At 41.2% G+C, this 23137-nt stretch overlaps 1 protein-coding gene and 1 pseudogene across 1 annotated transcript in view; both read right to left on the bottom strand.

The window, feature by feature from the left end:
- CDK6 (cyclin dependent kinase 6) overlaps window positions 1-23137 on the bottom strand; it is a 232642-nt gene that overhangs the window by 12405 nt on the left and 197100 nt on the right. The window contains exon 5 of the mRNA XM_032305106.1: window positions 4101-4151. Coding sequence (XP_032160997.1) covers window positions 4101-4151 — 51 coding nt within the window. The remainder of the gene's footprint in view (window positions 1-4100; window positions 4152-23137) is intronic.
- LOC116569714 lies at window positions 10255-10338 on the bottom strand (annotated as a pseudogene).

Here is a 23137-nt window from a genome sequence, read left to right as displayed (position 1 = left end):
AATCTAAAATGCACAGGCAATGTATCACTACCACACTAAAAATACAAACTATTGAGTCCTATTGATATGTGACTTGAGGTTCTTCAGAAATGTTATTAGGTCAGTGGCTTTATACAACTTATACACTATGGAGATTTTTTAAAAAGAAGATTTTATTTACTTATTTGAAAGAGATAGCTCACGTGAATTGGGGGGCGGTGACAAGCAGAATCCATGTTTAGCACAGAGCCTGATGGGGGACAAAGGGGGCCACGTCCACCACTCTAAGATCACGACCCAACGTAAACCAAGAGTTCGAGCTCAACGGACTGAGCCACCCACGTGCCCCTGCACCATGGAGATATTATTTAAAGTGTATGTATATAGGGGTGCCTGGGTAAGTCACTTGGTTGAGCGTCTGCCTTTGGCTCAGGTCATGATCTCAGGGTCCTGGGATCTAGCCCTGAGTCGAGCTCCCTCCTCATTGGCAAGTCCGCTTCTCCCTCTCCCTCTATGATCTCTCTGACTTCCACTCTCTCTCAAATAAATACATAAAATCTTAAAAAAAAAAAAAGTCTATGTATAGATAGTAAGTAGGTTTGAACAAGGGAAATCAGGGGGTGCAAGAACTTAGGTATCTCACTTATAGACTCTAACTCCAAACTGAGAAGTTATAGTGTAGTGGACAGAATATACGGCTATTCAAATTCACCACACTTTTTTTTTAAGCTTTTATTTTTAAGTAATCTCTACACCCAATGTGGGGCTCGAACTTACAACCCTGAGATCAAGAGTTGCATGCTCTACCGAGCCAGCCAGATGCCCCGACCAAATTATTTTAATTACAGTTAGAAATGGTGCTAGCCTGCATCAGAGCCCTCTCCTTGGCCTGCACTCACTGGGACAAAGATCGAGAAGATATGTTCTCCCGAAGGGATTTCCAGGTTTCAGGAAGATGTGGCTGTCAACATCACAGGCTCTCTGTAAGGCTCTCTTTCCCCCTGCCTTCCCTCAACACAGCCCAGGTCACAGACCTCACCTGGGAAGAGCAGACACCTGTATTGTAATTGCACCTGTCACTGGGTGCCTGGGGAAAAGACACTGTAATCCTACCTCTGTTGGACATGCTGGGAGAGCTACAGTGTTGAAGCAAATAAAGACAGACTCATGGACACAGCTACCAGAACAAGTGAAGGGAAATGACAACTTGGGCAATACACAAATTTGCTTAATAGCAAGATCTAGAGTAAGAATAGAAAGAAAAAAGATACCACTATTAATTATGAAAGGATATATATATATATATATATATATATATATATGCTTGGAAAGAATGGGATAGGTAGAGGAAGAAGAGAATGCTTATGAAAGAACTTTATTTGCTTCATTTTTAGCTTTTCAGCTATTTTTATATATTTTTTGCATATCATCGCCAATCATCTAGAATCAATTATAAAAATTCTTAGTAATAATTTAAAATCTTTTCAAATATATTGAAATAAACCGGGTAGTATGAGCAGCTGTAGGCCAAGAGCAAAGCAGAGTGCCTCTGTGTGTACATGTATGTGTGGTTACATGTCCAGCTAGCTAGCTATATAATAACTTTCAAAAGTATTTCTAAATCTGTTGCCTCCTCTGATCCCATAATGACCTCCTGAGACACAAAGGTCATTATTACTTCCTTTTTATAGATGTGGAAACGAAGGGATGAGTGAAATTTATCAATCACACAGTGAAAGTTCAGCCACAGATCAGGAATGGGAGGGAACCCAGCTCTCCTTATTCCAAAGCCAATATTTTGTTTCCATTTAACTATGACTCTGCTCTGAAGAATGCTCTAAAATGTCACGAGCTAACAGCATTCAGTTTCACTTTCAAAGTACTTGCTGTTCTTTGAAGTATAAATCTTTCTAAATGCAGAAACAGTTCTCCCTGTAAGAGAATGTGAATGTGGCTTTCCTAAAAAAAAAAAAAAAAAAAAAAAAAATCTCTTTAATACAGAGTATGAACTCTAATGGCCCATATACGAATGTTCTGAGACTCTGATAGGTCCATTAAAAAGTGCTTGCATCAAATTTCAGTATTTGGACAGCTGAATATAAGCCTTAAAAGTTGACATTTGTACTATAAAGACTGACAGCACAAAATCTATAAATGGCAGAAGGGACAGAAATCATTTTTCAAGTCCTTTAGAAATGACACTAGGGTGCAGCATTGTCCCTTTTCTTTATGCCAAAGTAACAAATGCAGAGTAAACAGAACATAATCTCAGCAAACAGTGCCAGAAACCAAGAAGGAAATGCTGAAGGCATAAGGCCTACAGAACTTCACGGCTTCTTATTTGCTGGCAACCTAGGGTCTCAGGCCTTTGCCACAGCGGGGACTGGCTTTCCCTTGGGCGCAAGGTCAAACATGTTTGTCAGAGGTTCTTTCGGGTCCATCTCCCTGGCTTCAAATATGAAGGGGCACTAACAAGGCTAACAAGTCCATAGAGCCCAGAGCTAGAGGTGGACAGAACGCCCAGGTGATGTCCATAAGGGAAAGGCGGTGATGGGTTTAAGGTCTGGCAAGCTGCGTGCGGTCAAGATCACTTTCCCTTTTAACAGAGTCACTGGTGTGTCTGACTTTCCCGGTTCCTGCTTCAAGTTCACACTGCACACAAGCTACATTCAACAGTGATGGGGAAGACTAGAGGGGGGTTCATCACTTTATGAGCACAGAAGCTGACATCCAGAAGAAGAGAGAACATGAGTTTTGTCCTGAATCTGTCCATCTTATGAAGTGGCAGGAGGAGGTGGGGGAGGAGCGGGAGGAAGGTGACCCGGAGGAGGAGGAGGAGGAGGAGGAGGGGGAGGCGCGGGAGTCTTGGCAGCAGCCCTGGGCCAGGGAAGCCCCCACACAGTAACACCAACAAATATGTTTCAGGCCTTAAAGCCATGGGGTGTGAATCATCAGTGGACTGGCATCATCAGAAGTCTAGTGGAGCTTTCCAGTCACCAGAAGAACAAATTGAGGTTCCAGGTTTATTCTAACTGTTTTAAGCAGTCATGCTCCGGGGGATAGCATTAACATATAATTAGTTTCTTTACGGGTATTTTTCACCAGTTTTATGGACTGAAAATTTCATAAAGATCACTGAAATTCCTACAAAAATGTTACAGACCAATGATCGGGGCTACTTCTGGCTCTGGAACTCCCACTTTTTTTTTCTTACTTCACCCTGATTCTGGTGGGGCTTGGGAAGTGCACATACTTCATGCTTTCTGAGAGGAAAAGCCCCTTCTTAACATTCTAGAAACATGAAAGCATCCATACTCCCACAGGCACAAACATTTAGACATGAATAGAACTCTGCAAATCATTGAGCCAAGTAACAATTAGATCCAAAGAATTTGAGTGCAAGAAAGGATCTTAGAATTTACATCCAAAGTTTCATTATTCAGGTGAAGAAGTTAATGAACAAAAAGGTTAAACAATTAATGATGAATTATAACCACAGCTACCGTTTTAAAAGCATTCACTATGTACCAGGCATCGTGTATACACTTTACACAGCATTTTAAATGACTTTCTCAAGATTGCACAGAATTTAGCAACAAACATACGGTTAGAACCTGGAAGTCTCATTTTCTGTGTCGGTGCTCCAAAGAAAAATGGCTTGCGGAGCGTACCAACCGAAACAAAACAATGCCAAACCAATCTAGATGACTCAATGGGGATACTCAATGGGGACAGGAAGCCCAGAGGGCAAGGATGGGTTACCAGGCAACCAAGCACCTCACCTCAGATGGTGGATGCACGTGAAATGGCCCCAAGCAGACAATACATCTGAACTCAAGAAATGGAGCTCAGTGAAGTGGAGAAGGAGGATCCTGGAAAAGATTGACAGGAGCAACATAGAACCTTCCAGAGCTTCTATGTTAGGCCACACATGATGATGGACTCTGCGTAAAACAGCATGTCTGCCATGTCCCCACTCACCACACAAATAGTAAGACCAACTGAGGGGGCAGTGTGGGGAAGGAAAGACAAGAGATAAACGTTTATTATGAATGTCAGACGAAAGGCACTGCGATTGCTTTAAGGCTACGGATGTTGATGTAAAATTAGTTACTACTTACTCCAAGATTTTTCCAAGCTGATCGACATCTGAACTTCCCCGAAAAAGAGGCCTACAAGAATAAAGATACATATTAAACAGAGAATTTTCTCAAGTTACCATTCAGTCATATTGGTCATGATACCACTGGTCACAGGAAGCAAAAACATTCTTCAAGGGTGAGGAAGGTGTAAAGAAGCGAGACACCAATCCTTTGGACAGTGAAGGTTTTTCTTGCATTTCACTTCACGGTAAGGATCTCTCATCAGTATTTGCGGGTCCCTGACTCCCCGGTTTTATCACCATGGTGGGCATTCTATTCACACTCACTGCAACGGCAGTGCAGTTGGGGAGATACAGGCCTCGGTTTCAAAGCCCTACCCAACTTCCCGATAGTGTAGAACACATCACTGTTCTGGTCTGGAGCGTGGGGTAACGTGGGCTTCTTGGAACCTTGGAAACTTCTTGGAAACTTGGAAACTTCTTCTCTGAGCACCCTTTCCTCACCTCTCTGCTATCACAGGACTTCCTCAGGGCGAACCTCTCTCTCTAGGGGTCCTGATCCTGCAGTGTGACATGACCTCAGGACCCATTTTTCTAATTTTATCACCTTCCTTTCTCACAGCATTACGGAACTTAGCCATCACTCCGGGCTTCAGAGGCGACCATGAACACACAGCCCTCAGTGTCTACATTGAACATTTAACTGGTAATTAAATGAGCTCACTTGGTGATGTTTTTGGCATTTTCCCAAGTGGATCAATACCCCTGGAGGGCAAGAATTTCTCTTTCTCTAATTGCCCTTAGCCTTTGGCCTTGTGCTTTACCTAGTGCTTTGCCCTAATCTTTGGCCTAGTGCTTGGTTAATAAATATTTTATTTAATAAATTCCTATGGCACATGTGGAAATGTTTCCTAATCCCCTGCTCAATGACTGACTGATATTTTTCAACAATAATGTGCTTTAAAAAATGTCTGTAGCCTATGACCAGAAACCATGTTTTTAAAATGTTATGTATCGGGGCGCCTGGGTGGCTCAGTGGGTTAAGCCGCTGCCTTCGGCTCAGGTCATGATCTCAGGGTCCTGGGATCGAGCCCCGCATTGGGCTCTCTGCTCAGCAGGGAGCCTGCTTCCCTCTCTCTCTGCCTGCCTCTCCATCTACATGTGATTTCTCTCTGTCAAATAAATAAATAAAATCTTTAAAAAAAAAAAAAAATAAAATGTTATGTATCAATTATAAGTATAAATATTATATATCAATTTTAGAAAAGCCAAACAATGGAATCTTAACAGCTGTTATTTCTAGAACACTAATGTTGAACCTGACGTGATGCCATGTGCTTCCCAAACATTATCTCATTTAATTCTCACAAAAATTTCAGGGGGAAGGTAGTATTATTATCACCCCTATTTTCTGATGAGCATATAGGATTGGAGGTGTTTCATGACTTAGTGAAGGACAAATAAAATGCAGACTTAAAATTCAAACCAGGTCCGCCTTGCCCCAAAGCCTATCTGCTTCATCATTATATCGTAATACGTTTCTTTTGGTTACTAGTGTTCTCCACACTCACAGACAGCCCCTACAGCTGAGCCTCTGGGGTGAAACAGTGCAGAGACAGTATGAAGAGCACTTTATAGAGAACCCGGCGTCGCGCAAGCAGGTGCCTGTGGGCTTCTGTACTTGGACTGCTTTGCCAATGTCCAAGTGTCTTTAAATTCTTCCCCTGCTCTAACAAGGAACAAAGCAAGTCACCAGACTGATGGAAGTTCTCTATTCTTTCCATATACTTACTGTATTATGGCCTTTCTAAATTTTTTAAATTTAAGTTTTGGTTTTTTTTGAAGATTTTATTTTTAAGGAATCTCTATACCCAACACAGGGCTCGAGTTTACAGCCCTGAGATCAAGAGTTGCGTACTCAACTGACCGAGCCAGCTAGATGCCCCTTAATTAGGTTTCTGATTTTTAATTCTGGTATAGTCGACACACAGTGTTAGGCCCTTCTAGATTTTGACATTCTTCCCCCAGTGCAACTGTTTTACAACTGTTTTGCTCCCATCTTAATGGATAACACCATTTTTCTTTTCCTTTCCAAAGCACAGAACTTGGCTTGCACAGAAACAACAGTGTCCTTTCTTTTCACACTCCTGTTTCCTTAGTATTAAGGTATAAAATTACAAAACTACGTATAACCAGCATTCTGAGGTTTGGACAAACACAAACGACCCCTCTTTGTGTCGCACGTATCACACGTATCTTGGATGGCTTGACGGATGGGCACACTGGGTCAGCAGGCACAGAGGGAACCGAGGACACGCCTTTAATTTGAGGAGCTGATGAGGCAGCTTTGTAAACATAGCAAGCCCCTCACCTTGTGTGAAGAAGGCTGGTACCCACAGGATCATGGAGCCCCTTAAAAGAAACTGGCCATGGCTACTGGGACACAAACAAGGCAGGCTACCTTGAGTGGATTTGTTTCCAGGCAGAAGCACTAGCCCTCCTCTTTCCTGAGGTGGGTTCTGGGACCCCAGCCTGAACTCAGCTCTGGCAGAGCTCATGCTCTCACTGGTTTGCTTTGTGGCTCCCTTTTTGTTTTTCTCCCTTGGTAATATTGTAACATTTTTGCTAGCTCCACTATGCACTGAAGCAAATGCTTGCTATATTTTATCTTACATTCGCTATGTTTTAGCAGAGGGCTTTCAGATCATGTAGTCCACCATACTTCCAAAGCCTGAAGTCTTGCCCCTCTTGGCTGGACCTGGCCACACACAATGAAAGGTGCGTTTACATCCTTGAGTTAGAACTGGCTCATGAGTTTGGCCTGCTTTCATGAGTGCAAGAAGCAGAAAGGTCTGAATCCTAACCACTTCTCTGTGACCTTCTGTGGGGAATACTAGAAACTCCAAAGCAACAATTCACTGTATGGCTCAGAATGACTTTTGCCACATAGGAAGACCTGACATGGGACTGTGAGGTCTATTAATTGGGCTTGATGATGGATATGGATTGGCTTGCTACATACATCCTGAACCACTACATCCTGACCGTATGCAGTTAACTCCTCTAAAACAGTTGGGTGCAAAGACACAGTCACAAGGTAATGGCAATGAGCCACATGAAGGTGGAGGGCAAGTCTACCTGGAACTGGTACTCTTAGTTGACCAAAAGGTGGTCATGAATGTGATCAAATTCTTAGGACCATCCATTCAGTTTGGGGCTGAGAAAGTTTAAGTTGGTATGTAATAGAAGATGCTATGTTCATTAGACACATGCAGAATTGACAATGGATTTAGAGGAAAGATGAAAGCTTTCATCATGATTACCTCTTCGGGGTGCTATAGTGGAATCCCAAAATGTAAGAATAAGATTGTCTCAATTCTATGATACAATTTGTCTTTAAATAAGGCTCTGTGGTCAAAAGTCTTGGCTGTATCAGGTCTGTGACCTGGATGCATTAGGTACTGAGGACTGTATTTTTACTAAGGTTACTTTGCTATTTCTTCCTTCCTCAGATAAGCTGAGTTAAATACTCTTCAACTCATGTAATTTATGGCATATTTTAGGTGGACGATGATGGACATCTTTGACTATATTCTTTGATTTAGTGGCAAGGGAGAGTTTAATTTTACTGCCTTGAATAATTTTATAATTGTAGGAATGATTCAGCTAAAACACACACATACATGAGTCAAACTTGGCTGGTTCTTTATTACCATGACATAGGGCTGAGCTGGAAGGAAATAGAAGGCTGAAGGACCAACATGGGGGAGAACAAGACACAGAAAGAATGAAAGACAGCTGAACTAGAGATGGCCAGACAGAGACAATGTGAGGAGGTCCCAAATAACTCTGAACTCTGTTTCTTCCTACTGCCTAAACACCTACCTTTCCTGGAAATCTCAGGGCATATTTATATGGGCCCTTCACGATGACTGAAGATATGAGGGAATATTTTACTCTGTATCATGAGACAGAGGCTCATAAAATGAAAAAGTCATACATTTTTCAGTCACTGCAGGGAGAGGAACCACTAAGCTATCCTAGAAGCCTCCTGTCCCAGGTGACATACTTACTAATTCTTTTAAACTAATTACTTAAAAATAAAATTAACAAAAGAGATATTCTACTGAAAGCAGTAAATCTGAAGCCTGGTTTTATATTTTTTAAAAAACACTTCTTTTTTATATATAAATTTTGGGGGGGAGGTTAACTAGCAAAATGGGAAAGATTATACCTACCAAGAACATCCCCAAATAAAAACTGTGCAGTTATTTTATTGGATTAATAGACTAAAAAATCCCTTTATTATACACGGCATTACTGAAGGACAGTAACTTTTATGTATTTTACTATATCAAAAACTATAATTAATTAATTACTTCAGATGACTTCTTTCAGTAATTTAACCAAATGTTTGGGTAACGGTGCACAAACATTATCGGTAAAAGTCTTTTGTTCAATCTACATTTCACGGATCCATTTCTAATTTTATACATTTCCTTTCTCTTCACCTCAGCTATGATCCTCCTTTTTCCTCTGATTTTCTCCACACTCACTTCTTGGGATGATGAGCTTCTTTTGCATAAACCTCTTCCCATCTCTCATGGCCCTCAACTTCTTTTCTATTTCAAATTTCCACATAAACAAAACTGGACCCTACTGGAAGACTTGGCCATTCTACTCTTTGAAGTCAATTTATTTGACAAGATAAATAATATTTGGGGGAAAATATCTGAAACTGAACATTGTTATGTTTTTATGAAAGAGAATTTTAGGTTATTTCCAAGTATTTTCTTCAAATACCTTTCTTCACTATTATGCTTGATAATAGTTAATGCTGATAAGATAAACTTTCTACAAACAATAAATTTTAATTTATAAATATAAGCATTTTTTTTTAACTAAAAGGGGATTATTGCAAAATACAATGACTAATTGCATTCATTTCAAACCAGAGCAAAGTAAATTTTATTCTCATATGACCATAGGTGCTGCATGCCACAACAAAATGGTTCCTGGGGTTTTCTGTAGCAAGGATTTTTCCCAAAGCTTTTTTTGAATTTCAGCCCTTAATGCACACCACTCCCATCCCCCCCACATGTTGATTTTTCCAGGTATTTGTCAACCGGGGAAAGGGCACAGGCTTTGGTGATGAACTGTCCTGGGTGTGAATCGCTACTCAGTCATTTCTCTCTGAATGACCTTAGGAAAGTCACTTAGCCTCTATGAAGCTTATTTGCTTTATCTGTAAAATATCCAGGTTATAGGAGACCTACAGTAAGTGGCAACTAAACACACAAATACTTTCTCACACTCATACATGGTAGACATCTCTCTTGTTCCTGGCCACTGCTATACACAAATGACAACAAAGTGTTTCACATAGTGAACAAGAAAGGAAAGGGACACTTGTCACCACACAGTGGAAGCCCAAATCATAGTAAAGGCTAATAATTACTCCTCTGGGGTCACTATTCTCTACACCTGTTCCAACTCTTATACCTTTACCATCAGGAAAACAAAGAATGAATGTGGGCGCCTGGGTGGCTCAGTGGGTTAGGCCACTGCCTTCGGCTCAGGTCATGGTCTCAGGGTCCTGGGATCGAGTCCCGCATCGGGCTCTCTGCTCAGCAGGGAGCCTGCTTCCCCCTCTCTCTCTCTCTCTGCCTGCCTCTCTGTCTACTTGTGATCTCTCTCTGACAAATAAATAAATAAAATCTTTTAAAAGAAAAAAAGAATGAATGTCAGGTTTTCAAAAAAGGTTTGATTGACTTGGAATTGGCAAGATCATTTCTTCCTCTGTACGTAGTTTTAGCAACACTCACCACATCTTTTTTAAGCGTGAAGTGATTTTTCTTGGGTCAAATGACAAAGAACACCAAGTTTCAGAACACATGCCTTTTTAAACAAACTAAAAGAACATGTAACTATCATTCATAAGCTCAATAAACAGAAAACATTTAGAAGTAGGGTATGTTTTCTAGCAGATGAGACGTGTATGCTGATATGTCTGTTATGGGAAGGAAATGATTCATGCAGAAGGGAAGATGAAAGGTTTCGTTCAGTTACAGTACTTTCATTGTACTAAAAAGACGAGGAAGTCATGGATCACCCTATAGAACACCTCAGTAACCTGCATTTGACCTGCAGTTGTGCTGTAGCTGCTATCTTTCTTGATTAGCAGAGGAATTTTCAATTAGTAATAATCGTGCCTCAGATAAACCTCATTGGCTACTATACTGCCACTGCGCAAAGCTGGCAGAGGGATTTTCCATGTCCATAACATGACCTTTGGAAATATATTGCTTACTATTTTACGCTTGCTCCTGTGTTCAGGTATAGAGAGAGCGGTTATCTGTTAAGTTAAAAATGTTAACTTATCACTTTACAATTACCACCTATTCAAATAACCAGATTAAGCAGAAAATCAATTAACTGATTTGCTTCGTAAACACTAATTGAGTGATCACCCACTAAGCACACAAGACTGCATTAGATGCTGGGAGATAACCCTTCCCCCCAAATATATATTAAATATAAATATTATATAATATATGGTCTTACTATATAATATACATATATTTCAGTTACACATTTTAATACAAATATATAAAATATAAATTTATAATATCTATAAATATATATGTATATGTGTGTTTGTGTATGTATGTATATATATATAACAAACTACCATAATGATCCTTGCTTCTGTGGGAGACATGTGATACAAACGTGGGATCTTGAAATAAAGAAGTTTATCTCATGTTACTTTGGGAGACAAAAGCTCAAGACAATCATTTAATCTTTACTAAAATGTTGGGAGATAGTCTGACTGACTGCCTTTTACAGATGAGAAGTAAAGAAACTTAATCAAGGAAGCTCTGCTCAGTGAGTGGCAGAGTTGGTCTGCCTGACTCCAACGGACAACAAACAGAAGCAGTGTTTTAGAAAGATTGATTATGGCAGAGGTTTCCTGAGTCACTCAGAGGGGATGAAGACAGAGCCAGGGAGGCCAATGGGGAGGTCAGAGAATGAATCAGAGAGATCACAAGGACCTAACTCAGAGGGAGAGAGCAGATGGGAAAGGACGCAAAGACATATAAGGGAAGGTGATCTGAATTTGGTAAAAAACTCAACATGTCTTGGGGGGTTAGAAGCAGCATGGTTTTAAGCTTCCAGGCTGAATGAGAAAAAGGTGACGAGAGGGTGGTGTGGGAAGACCAGAAGATAACTGACTTAATTTTAAACATGTTCCTTTATAATAAAAAATAATGTATAGAAGAGTGCTTTGAAATCCGAGAATGAAAAACATGCAAAAGATTAGTTAAGCATACCAAGATAAATACTGGTAACGTATGTGCACGCAAACACTTGGACGTGGATGCGTGTGGTAGCACTCTTCATAACAGCCCCAAAGTGGAAACAACCCCAAGGTCCGTCAGCTGACAACGGGATAACAGAACGTCCTATAGCCATACAATGGAGTGTCGTTCAGTCATAACCAGCAATGAAGCAGGGGTGCCAGTGGCTCAGTAGGTTAAGCATCTGCCTTTGGCTCAGGTCATGATCCCAGGGTCCTAGGATCTATCTCACATGGCATCAGGATCCCTGCTCATAGGGGAGTCTGCTTCTCCCTCTTCCTCCGCCCCACCCCCTGCTCATGCTTTCTCTCTCTCTTTCTCTAAGAAATAAATATAATCTTTAAACAAACAAAAAAGGAATGAAGCAGTACTATGACATGAACAACACTTGAAAACAGTAGGCTAAAGAAGCAGCTGGTCACAAAATACCATGTATTTACTGCACGATTCCATTCATACAGAAGGGGCAAAGCTAGGAAAGTAGATTAATGGAGCCACCTAAGCCTGCGAGGCTTGGGGGGAATGAGATGTGCCTGTGCCTGTTAAAGGGAATCGAGTGTCTTGCTGGGTTGATGAAAACATTCTAAACTTGACTGTGGTAACAGGTGCCCAATTCTGTGGATATACTGAACTAAAAACCACCAAATTTTTATTGGTGAATTGTACAGTATATGCACTGTAAGTCAATAAAGTGGTTTAAAAAAAGTTAAGAAAATGTATTTCGAAGCAACAGATTCAGAAGGATGGTAAAAAACTGCTTTAGGGGACACCTGGGTGGTTCAGTCAGTTAAGTGTCTGCCTTCGGCTCAGGTCTTGATCCCAGGGTTCTGGGATAGAGCTCCCTGCTCAGCTGGGAGCCTGCTTCTCCCACTGCCTGTTGCTCCCTCTCTGCTTGTGCTCTCTCTCTCTTTGACAAATAATAAAAATCTTAAAAAAAAAAAATCAAAAACTTCTCTAAGCCCAAATACATAAAAAAGGCGTAAGTACATGGTGTTAGAGTGCAGTGACATTTATTTTACCATATATTCAGTCAAGCACCCATTTGGAGACATGTGCTCTGTATGTAATTTCTGAGTAACCTACTAAGAAGATCTCAATTTACCCCCAACACCTGACTCTATCAGATTAGAACTAATCTGATAAGCCAAAAAATATAATAAGCCAAAAATAATAAGCTAAAAAAGTCTCTGTATAAACAAGGGTTTTAACAGAACTCTCTTCTGCTTTCCTCTGGATGGCAAGATTATGGGTGATTTGTTTGTCTTCTGCATTTTTCTATCATTTTTTCCTCAGCATCTTTATGAGCACTAAAAACTTTTATAATCAGAAGTAACCCCCCCCCCAGCTCTGTAACTTGCTAGATAGTACCACTTGTATGCCTTCTGTTCACCCCACCTCTGTATCCCCTAGTCGTATGCTAACTCACTTCTACTCCTCAGTTCCCTGTTGGTCTGTCCCACCAAACTGAAAGTTCACTGTGGACAGGGCCAGCCCTTACTTGCTTCTGTATCCAGAGCACGTGATTAACTGCCAACTCTATTCAGGAGGGCACTCCTTTAACGAACAGGAATGGTTACTGTCCCCCCCACTGAGAAGGCCTTCTCTCCCTTCTTCCCATCTACTTCCACCCCTCCCATCTCAAAATTCGCACCCTTGGCTCGCCTGTGGGTAATTCAAGTGCGAGCCTGTGTATTTGCTTAGATATCTACACACGAACAGATGCATACTCATTTAGAGCCCAAACCGATTTGACTGATATTGTTGTATCCGTTTATGTTTTAACTGGTCTGTGGCACTAGACAGCACTGTCCTGCAAATAAGGGGTATTTATTTATTTATTTATTTTTTAAATGAATATTTTATTTCTTTCTTCGGCAGAGACAGATCACAAGTAGGCAGAGAGGCAGGCAGAGAGAGAGGAGGAAGCAGGCTCCCTGCCGAACAGAGAGTCCGATGCGGGGCTCGATCCCAGGACCCTGAGATCATGACCTGAGCCGAAGGCAGAGGCTTTAACCCACTGAGCCACCCAGGCACCCCAAAAAAGGGGTATTTAAAAAGGGGGGGGGAGGCTGGTTGACAATTAGTCTCCGAAATCTAAAATCTCACTAAAACCATCAGAGAAGTAGCAAGAGGCACACAAGAGAGGCACTTTGCCCTCAGGTGCTTTTAGATCACCCAGGTATGCAGGTCAGGGATGGGCTTCTTGGAAGACAAAGAAAGAGAAGGGTTGAGAAGAAGGGTAGAAGGAGGCCAAACAGCGTGAGGGATTAAAGAGGGTGTGGAGGGGAGAGAGGTTCCAGAAGGAAACCAGCCCAGAAAGGAAGGGGTGCGCTCTCTCTCTTTGACAAATAAATAAAGGTGGGAAAGGGCAGGGAGAAAAAAAATTTAAAGCCCAAGTCATACATGGCAAGGATGGGAGCAAAAAGAAGAATCTGAGATGAAGTTCTGTCCACGGAGACAGAGACTGACAGGAAAAAACCCTTACCAGGGAAGGGAGATGCTGCTGCCCTATCTGTCCACAGTAGAGGACTCGGAGTCTGGTCGTTTCCTTACAAATAAATAGCTGGATTAATTTTTCCTTGTTACCAGCTGTGAATAATTTATTTCTCCACAGAGGGCTCGTATTTTACTGGGCTATGTGTGAGTAACTTCCTTGAGAGCGAGCGAGCACTAAGAGAGGCAGACAGGAAAACCCTACCATTTTTTCAATTCAAAATTGAGAATTAAAATTAAACCAGACCTCACCAAACCACTGGAGACTCCTGAAACACTCACAAAACTTACAAATTAATATACTTACTGACTTAGTCAATTTTACAGATGACTCAAGAAGCCCAACTGGTCATTAAGATAAAAAAAAAATGATTTCTAACCACCTCAACAAGTATTATCTGTTGTATGCCAGAAATAATTATGCTCTAAATACTTATTTAATTAAAGAATTGCCTTTCTGTTGTTGCAGTGCTATCTTTTCTTGTCTCAGTGGACTTGGGCTGCTCTAACAAAAAACCACAGGCTGGGTGGCTTAAACAACAGAAATTTATTTCCTCTAGTTCTGGAGGCTGGATGTCTTGGATGAAGGTGCCAATAAGATTGGTGTCTGGTGAGGACTGTCTCCCTTTGCAGCCAGCCAGTTGTTTGCTGTGTACTCACATGGTAGAGGGAGACCAAGCTCCCTTGGGTCTCTAATAAGGGCACTAATGTCATCATGGGGTTCTCATCCTCCTGACGTAAAGAACCCTAACTAATCCCAAATAACATCAAAGTTGGGGGATAGGGCTTCAACACTGAGTTTGGTGGCTGCGGTGGTAAGACACACTTTCCTCCTCATGTTACTAAATACAGTATCTTTCCAACCTTTAAAATTAGAAACAAATTAGCCACCTGGACTCAAGTTGACCCAAATGAATCAAGTCTTCTCTCTCTGAAAATGTTCTTGTCCAAGACGAGCAATAAACATGATCTATCTCATTCTGTGTCTGCGATCCAAGTACTCATTTTATATACTTTGTGGTAAGTCCCCCCCCCCCCCCCCCATTATATGTTCATACTCTCACAGTGCCTTCCTTATCTCTTGTTCTCTGTTCACACTGCTCAGGTGAGTGTTTTTTTTTTTTTTTTAAATTAACATATAATGTATTATTAGCCCCAGGGGTACAGTTCTGTGAATCGTCAGCTGAGTTTTTTATTTATTTAACAGAGGGAGAGAGAAGAGTACAAGCAGGGAGAACATCAGGGAGAGAGGGAGATGCAGACTCTTCACAGAGCAGGGAGCCTGGCAGGGCGCTCCATTGCAGGACTCAGGGATCCTGACCTGAGCCAAAGGCAGACACCTAATCAACTGAGCCACCCAGGTGCCCTGCTCAGGGAAGTTAAGGCAGGAAAGAAATGTCATACATCAAGTGTTTTGTACAGGCTGGGTTCCTCGTTGTATTATTACATTTTCATCCTCACTCTTACCCAATATCAGACCAAGAACTACAATACTTTGCATTTGAAAGAAAGTTTTAGCGGAGGGAAAAGAAATCTGAGTAACTCGCAAGGGTGAAGCATTTCTATCATCAGACCCCATCATAAAATCATCTGTCTACCATCCCTAACCCTTTCTTTATATTGTGCCTTCCTAGGAGGGAAAGAAAAGCTGTTAACTGGGAGTTAGTTAGTCCATGAGTGAGAACCTTGGGACCCATGTTCCTCTCTGTACTTGGCCATTTGGGTAGGGCACCCAGGAAGAGTGTGACCAACCAGCGCAGTCTGCCCATGATGGCCCTAGTGTTAGCACTATCCCAGGAAGCTTCTCTGTTCTAGGGAGAAGGGGATTGTTGGCTACCCTCTACAGGAAACCCAGAACAAGAGGTTATAGAAAAAGAAATTAAAAAGAGAGAAAGAGACAGAGAAATCTTTTATTTTATTTTATTTATTTATTTGACAGACAGAGATCACAAGTAGGCAGAGAGGCAGGCAGAGAGAGAGAGAGAGAGAGAGAGAGAGAGAGGAGGAAGCAGGCTCCCCGCTGAGCAGAGAGCCGGATGCGGGGCTCAATCCCAGGACCCTGAGATCATAACCCGAGCCGAAGGCAGAGGCTTTTAACCCACTGAGCCACCCAGGCGCCCCGAGACAGAGAAATCGGGGAAAAAAAAAAAAAAAAAAACCATCGTTATTTCTAGGGCTGTTTTGAAAAATCCGATGAGCTTCTTTCAAAACAGTATGAATGAAGGTGGTCCAGACAGGTTTCATTCTTTTTTTTTTTTTCCTAACAACTCACTGCCATTATGTGATAAGGGACTAGATTATTGGTAAGCTCCCTCCTCATACCATAATTCAAGATGCTATGACTCTCTCTCAGCAAATGACTGTGTAAAAATATATACAGTTGACCCTTGAGCAACACAGGTTTGAACTACATAGGCTCACTTATATGTGGGCTTGTGTTTTAACAGTACTGTAAACATATTTTCTCTTGTGATTTTCTTAGTAACATTCTCTCTTTTCTACCTTCATTGGAAGGATACAGTGTCTAACACATGTAACATACAAACATGTTTTGAGACCCATGTTGTCAATAAGACTTTCTGTCAACAGCAGGCTATTAGTAGTTAAGTTCAAGGGGAGCTAAAAGGTATACATCCATTTTCAACTGCTCTGGGGAGGGGTTTGTGCCCTCAATTAACCCTTGTGTTGTTCAAGGGTCAACTGTAGCCTAAGGAAAGAGCATCACCAATTGACATGGAGAAACAGTTCTAAGGCAAGTGCATCTATCTGCTACAGAGACAGCCACCAAGAGAAATGGGGCGGAGCTACTTATCAAAGACAACAAGAAGTATCTTCACCTTGTCTAATCTAATTCACTGGTAGCAAGAGGCTTCAAGCTGGGCTGAGAAAGGATTCTAAATGCTGCCTAGGTGTAGCAGAATAGAGTGCTGAGATTAATCAGCAACACAAAGGGAAAACAAAATAGCCACGCAGACTTCAGGTGATACCAGCGAATCAAGTTTTCTCTCTCTGATGCACTGCCCTCCAAGGAATAAAAGTTAGCAAATGTAAAAGTCAGCCCATCTGATGACGACACACCCCAAGAGCAAATATTACATATAATAGCGGTACAAAAATGTGGCTTTCAAAGCCACTTCTTACATATATTCTAGGAATCCACTAGGCTTTGTCTACGACACAACATGTTCACCATGGAGAGTCTTACAAGCTCTACCGTGGGTATGCCTTTTAGTATATAATTCTGAGCACCTCTGTGCTCATGCACACATGCTTTCTCTTGCAAACACTCCAATATTGACATCAACCATCTGTCATCGAAATGACATAATCCAGGGCTGACGGTTTTAATGTTGATTCTGGGGGAAAATAATCACTAGAAATTTTCTCAAATAGAAGTGTCTGTTGGTTGAAGTGGCTTACTTAAAAAAAAAAAAAAAGCAGTTTTGCTCAAAAAAGAACCAAAAGTATCAACTCAGAGAGTATTACAAATGATCCAAAAATATCCTCAAATTGGATTCAATCTTTGGTTAAAAATACTCCAAATAGCAGAAGACTGATTTTCTCATTTTTCCTTAAAAAAAAAAAAAAAGAAAAAAAATGTCTTCTTAGCATACAAATATGGGTACTGGCCCTGTGATGCCGTCCCCATGTGACACTAGTATTGAGAGAGTAGTGCCGTGATCAGCAAAAGTTAGCATTTATTGTCTCAGGATAAAATTTTTCTGACCCAAAAGCCACCTTAATTTTTTTTAAGATTTATTTAGTACATTTATATTTTTAATGATGGGTGGGTACTTAAAAAAAAAATCACAAGCATTACCTCAATTCTTTTCTCTTTTTATAAACAAATGGATAAAATGGTATCTCTACAGATCTCCCCTCTTTTGCCAGACAAAGGAAGGCACCCTCCCTCAGAGCAGGATCTGAATCTGGGCTCCAGAGTCCTTGGTTTGAACCAGAACAAAGAGACAAGAAAGTGGCCAGCAGTCATAACAAAGCTGTGACTGAATACGATTCAAGCCTCTATGAAGACAAGAATCAAGGACATATTTAAAAAAAAAATTATCTGCACACACATTTCTACCTACCCTTTTAGACAGAGTTTTATCTTATGACAAGAAGCAATAATAATCTTTTTTTGTTTGTTTGTTTCTGAATGGTACAGACAACTGGTATCCTGTATGAATATAATATTCCTATCTAGCCCATTTTGGGCAGAATCCAATAATGTGTGATAACTCAACAATTTAACACAGGAAGCAAAGCCCACAACATTCCTTAGAAATTTCACAGACTATCTGGACAGAACAGACCCATATGAATGGGATTGTTTCAGTGATATTTGAAGAATGCCATTTTTCAGGGTGGACACCCTGGGTTTGTGACGGATACAAATTCAGATATGAAAAAAAAAACACAATTAAATGATTCAGACTCTTGCGTTGTGTTTCCACAGACCTTATTTCTGCACGGGTCAAACAAAGGAAAGTTGGTGTTTGACAACTGTGGGTGACTCATCAGAGGAAGTTCTTACCATATGGATGTGCTTGCTGAAATAAAGCTGGTTAACAAAGCCAGCCTTTTTTCTCCCTGTGGGCCACTGAGGGTTTCATTTTAGGAAATGGAAGTGTCAGTGTGGACAAACTGTCCTCAAGTATTTATAGCATAACGTGTAGTTTCCTTAAACTGTCTTTGAACAAAGAATATGTGAATGAAAAATAAGATTGACCTTTCTCTCATTCTCTTGGGTTGTCTGAATTGCATTCTGTTTATAAAACCTTAGCACTGTGACTTGGGCATAATGGGACAGGAAAGTGGTACAGCGACACTGAGGTATGCTGTGCGTTTCCCAATACATTTTAAGAGCTCTTTATTCATTAAGGAAATCATGACTTTCCCTTCTTCATTGCATACATACATTTTTCTCCAAGATGACCCAGTCCTTTTTAACTTCGAGGTATTTTAATTTTTTGATGAAGTTTTCCATTTTTATACAGTCAGGTATATTAATATTTTTCTTCCTGACTTAGAAAAAAGAAGATTTATTTTATTTGAGGCAGGGGAGGGGAACAGGGAGAGGCAGAGAAAGTCTCACTCAGGCTCTGCGCTGCAGGACCCTGAGATCATGACTAGAGCTGAAACCAAGAGTCGGATGCTTAACTGTCTGTGCCACCCAGGAGCCCCCCCTGTGACTTTTTTTTTTTTTTTAAGATTTGACAGAGAGAGATCACAAGCAGGTAGAGAGGCAGGCAGAGAGAAAGAGAGAGGGAAGCAGGCTCCCTGCTGAGCAGAGAGCCCGATCTGGGACTCGATTCCAGGACTCTGGGATCATGACCCGAGCCGAAGGCAGCAGCTTAACCCACTGAGCCACCCAGGCGCCCCCCTCTGTGACTTTTTAATGCATTGAAAGTCTAGTCCATTCTAGGGTCAGAAGGATTTCCTATAGTTTCTTTATCCTTTTATGGTTTCTTTTTTAACACTAAACTCTCTTAACTACCTCTTCATTTGCTCCTCCATAAGGAATAAAGACTCCAATGAGATTATCATTTCCCTCCCCCACCCCAAAAAGTTGACTAGTTACCCTAACTTATTTGTTAAACAAGCCATTCTGTCCTACAGGTTTTATGATTTTGATAAATCACATCACTTTCTAAATTGGGGTCTTTTGCTATGATTTCTTCTGCTAGTACTAGACTGCTTTTTAAAAAACCTATATATGTGTTTTTTTAAAGATTTTATTTATTTGTGAGAGAGAGAGAGAGAGAGAGAGAGTATGAGAGGGGGGAGGGTCAGAGGGAGAGGGAGTAGGAAGCCTGATGCAGAGCTCAATCCCAAGATCCTGACATTGTGACCTGAGCCAAATGCAGATGCACAACCAACTAAGCCACCCAAGTGCCCCTAGATTGTTTTTATTATTATAGCTGCAATTTAGGGCTTTGGGGTGGAAAACTTCCCTTCATATACATTTTTTTAAAATTCTTTGCTATTTTCACCAATTTAACTCTTCAAATGCATTTTAGAAAATCCCACTGGGATTCTGATTGGAGTTGCAAACCCACGAGTTAATTTGGAGAGATCCTGTATCTTTTCAATTTCCAATCTTCTTATTCAGGAAAATGTATCATCTTCCTATCATTTAACTATTCTCCACATCCATGCAGGTATTTTATCCCTCTCAAACTTAACAGTTTTCTCAATATAGGTCCCACACATTTGTTTACATTAGTCTACATTTTTAAATTTTACTGGGCATGAAATGGAGCTGCTACCAACTGGAGAAACTGTCCCTCTGCCGTCTGAGGCCATAATCCTGACTGCTGTCCCGAGTCATGGATTATTTCAGATTTGAAGAATGGAAGACGAAGGAAAAGAGGGGCATGTTGGGGGGTTTATACTCAGTAGTATGAAGACTGTAAGGCTCCCAGAAAGGCTAAAAAAGGTTAAAAAAAAAAACACACATGTAACCCAAAGCACTGGGGGTTGGTAAAAAAGAGAAATAATGTGCTAATAAGCAATCAGAGTGATGACTCATTGCATTGGATCATCCCTGGGAAACCACCTACTAAGCAGAATTAGCAGTTACAGTGTTATTTTTGGTGCAGGATTCATCACTACTTCCTCCTGGGGGAAAACAAAACTTATTAAATCCCAGCTCCCCAGAACACTTTCAAACGGTCATCCTGGCAGACGCTCCTGTCAGGTAACAAGGCTATTTCTAGAACAGGGTCGGGTTGTGCTACCAGTAGAGACTTCTTTAGAACAAGATAGCGGCACTTAGCCACGTGGAATGGAAAGGACTCTGGCTCCAACGCTGGCTCTGTAACTGATTAACGAATCAGGGAGTGCAGGCAGGGGGCCGCTTCACCTCCGCTCCTCTGGTAAAGGACAGATAATCAGGGCCTCTGACCCACTCTATACCCCAGACATGCCACAGAAATAATCAACTATGTGGATGCAGCAGTTAGAACGGCTGGGAGGTAAACTCGGCTTCTCAGCAGAGAATCAATCAAGGAGCAAACAGAATGAACTCTCACTCCAGAGTCATTTATTTTTGCTTAATACTATGTTACCTACCCCCCACCCGCACCCATCCATGGTTTCTCTTCTTTTTCTCACTGTGTCTAAATGTGCAAAGATTCAATGCTGTTGTTCAGGCCATATCTCTGGGCAAAATCTCTGAATTTAATTTACCTGTGATATTCTGCTGGGCTATTCACAAAGGTCACTGGCTCAGAAAATTTAGAGATGATGCAGTCAGGAAAATCACAAATATGGGGGGAAATGTGTTTTCTTACCCAGTATCCAGAGCAGTAAAGCTAATTAGTTAGACCATTTCCTCTCTCCCCTTCAATAAGGTAGTAAATGAAATACACTCTCTCTTTCTGAACGCATTAATAAATTATTGTTAGAATGCATGTTTCCCCAACTAGCAGTGAGTCTGAACATTTTATTTCTTATGTTTATTTATCATTCGCAACACTTCTGAGAATTTCTACTTCTCAATTCTAACACAGCCATATGCATTTTGCTTGATGAAATGGGGTAAGAACTATAGGTAAGACCTATTTTGCTAATGCTTACTGAAGCAACTCTGAAACAGTCATTACTAGCCTAATTTTATAGAGGAGGAAGCTGGGGCTGGGGAGAGTTTTGTACCTTAAACAGACACAGTCATGTATGTGGTAAGTGTAGGGGCTGGAATCAATATTGCTAATCATGATTGCCTATTGATACTATTTTATCATATATTCAGTGCAACCTACCACAGCACATTACAAAAAATTAATGTTATTGAACAAATATTAAAGTCAACCTTTGGCCTCAGCATGAAGTCTTTGTTTTATTTACGAAACAAATGAATTTTTAAGAACGAGGAGGTTGGGGACGCCTGGGTGGCTCAGTTGGTTAAGCGGCTGCCTTTGGTTCAGGTCATGATCCCAGCGTCCTGGGATCGAGTCCCATATCGGGCTTCTTGCTTGGCAGGGAGCCTGCTTCTCCCTCTGCCTCTGCCTGCCACTCTGTCTGCCTGTGCCTGCTTTCTCGCTCTCTCTCTCTCTGACAAATAAATAAAATCTTAAAAAAAAAAAAAAGAGAATGAGGAGGTTGAGGGCATATGACTCTTATGATGTTTGCACTGCACATTCTCTACTGGGGTAAATGGACAGGAGGTTTTAGGTCAGCCTTAGAAATGAAACATTTGGTTAAAAAAAGCACTTTCAGGTTGTGTCAAATTTAGTGCCTATGAACACACACATACACACACACACACACACACACACACACACACACACACCCCTTTGATTACTTTGGTTTTGCATGCTGAGAAGTCTAAAGGGCATTTACGTTTTCCTTTATGTGGTAACAGAATGGCTCTCCTTCAATTTACCTAAATATATCTTCAGTATATCTCTGATGTCATTTTTTATTAGCATGAGTACTATTTCTTTTATACATGATTAATTTCAAAAGATAAACTGGTCCCTGAGAGAAGCCCCCAGTACCAGGCAAGAGTCTGCAGGCTGGGCTTGGAGCCATGGAGCAACACGGCCACACCAATCCCACAGCCCTGTCCCAGAACGTCCTACTGTGTCAGGTTTCACCAACCCCCTCACTTCAGGCTGAATTTCCCTGGTACCTCTCCCCACTTGTTTGGGAGTCTTGCTTTGCAAGGCGTGGGCTCTGACAGGTGGCAGGACAACTCACCCCGTGCGGCCCCTCCAGGCCAGCCAGGACTCCAGCCTTACTCTGTCACCAGCCAGCTATGACCCAAGGGGATGACCTGAATTCTGAGCCTCAGTTTGCTTAGTCTACTCCCTGAATGTCCCAGGGAACGTCACTTACATCCTAACTTACAATAAAAATGTCCACAAATGAAATTTTGCCACTAATGCCCGAAAATGTCTTTGACCCCCAAAGTTAACCAGCTCTTAGATACCAATGATATGAAGAAAATGACTAACTTCTGTGTTTCAAGCAGAACTACCATATCTCATCAAATGGAAGATGCTACCGAATTGATTGCCAAGTTGCACACTGATCCAAAAAACATTCAAATATGAGAAAAATGAACATCTCAGAAACACTGAACTATGGTAGCATAGCTGATAGTTATTTTGTCACTCGAATGTAGTAAAATGTTCCACGTGTCTGTGTTCCAGATTCTCTCCAATATAACTCTGGAACTTATGTTTTCTGTTTTTTT

This window comes from Mustela erminea, chromosome 11 (genome assembly GCF_009829155.1).
Source record: "Mustela erminea isolate mMusErm1 chromosome 11, mMusErm1.Pri, whole genome shotgun sequence".
Classification (NCBI taxonomy): Eukaryota; Metazoa; Chordata; class Mammalia; order Carnivora; family Mustelidae; genus Mustela; species Mustela erminea.
Note: the sequence above shows the minus strand (reverse complement) of the source record. Positions and strands in the feature narration are given on the sequence as shown.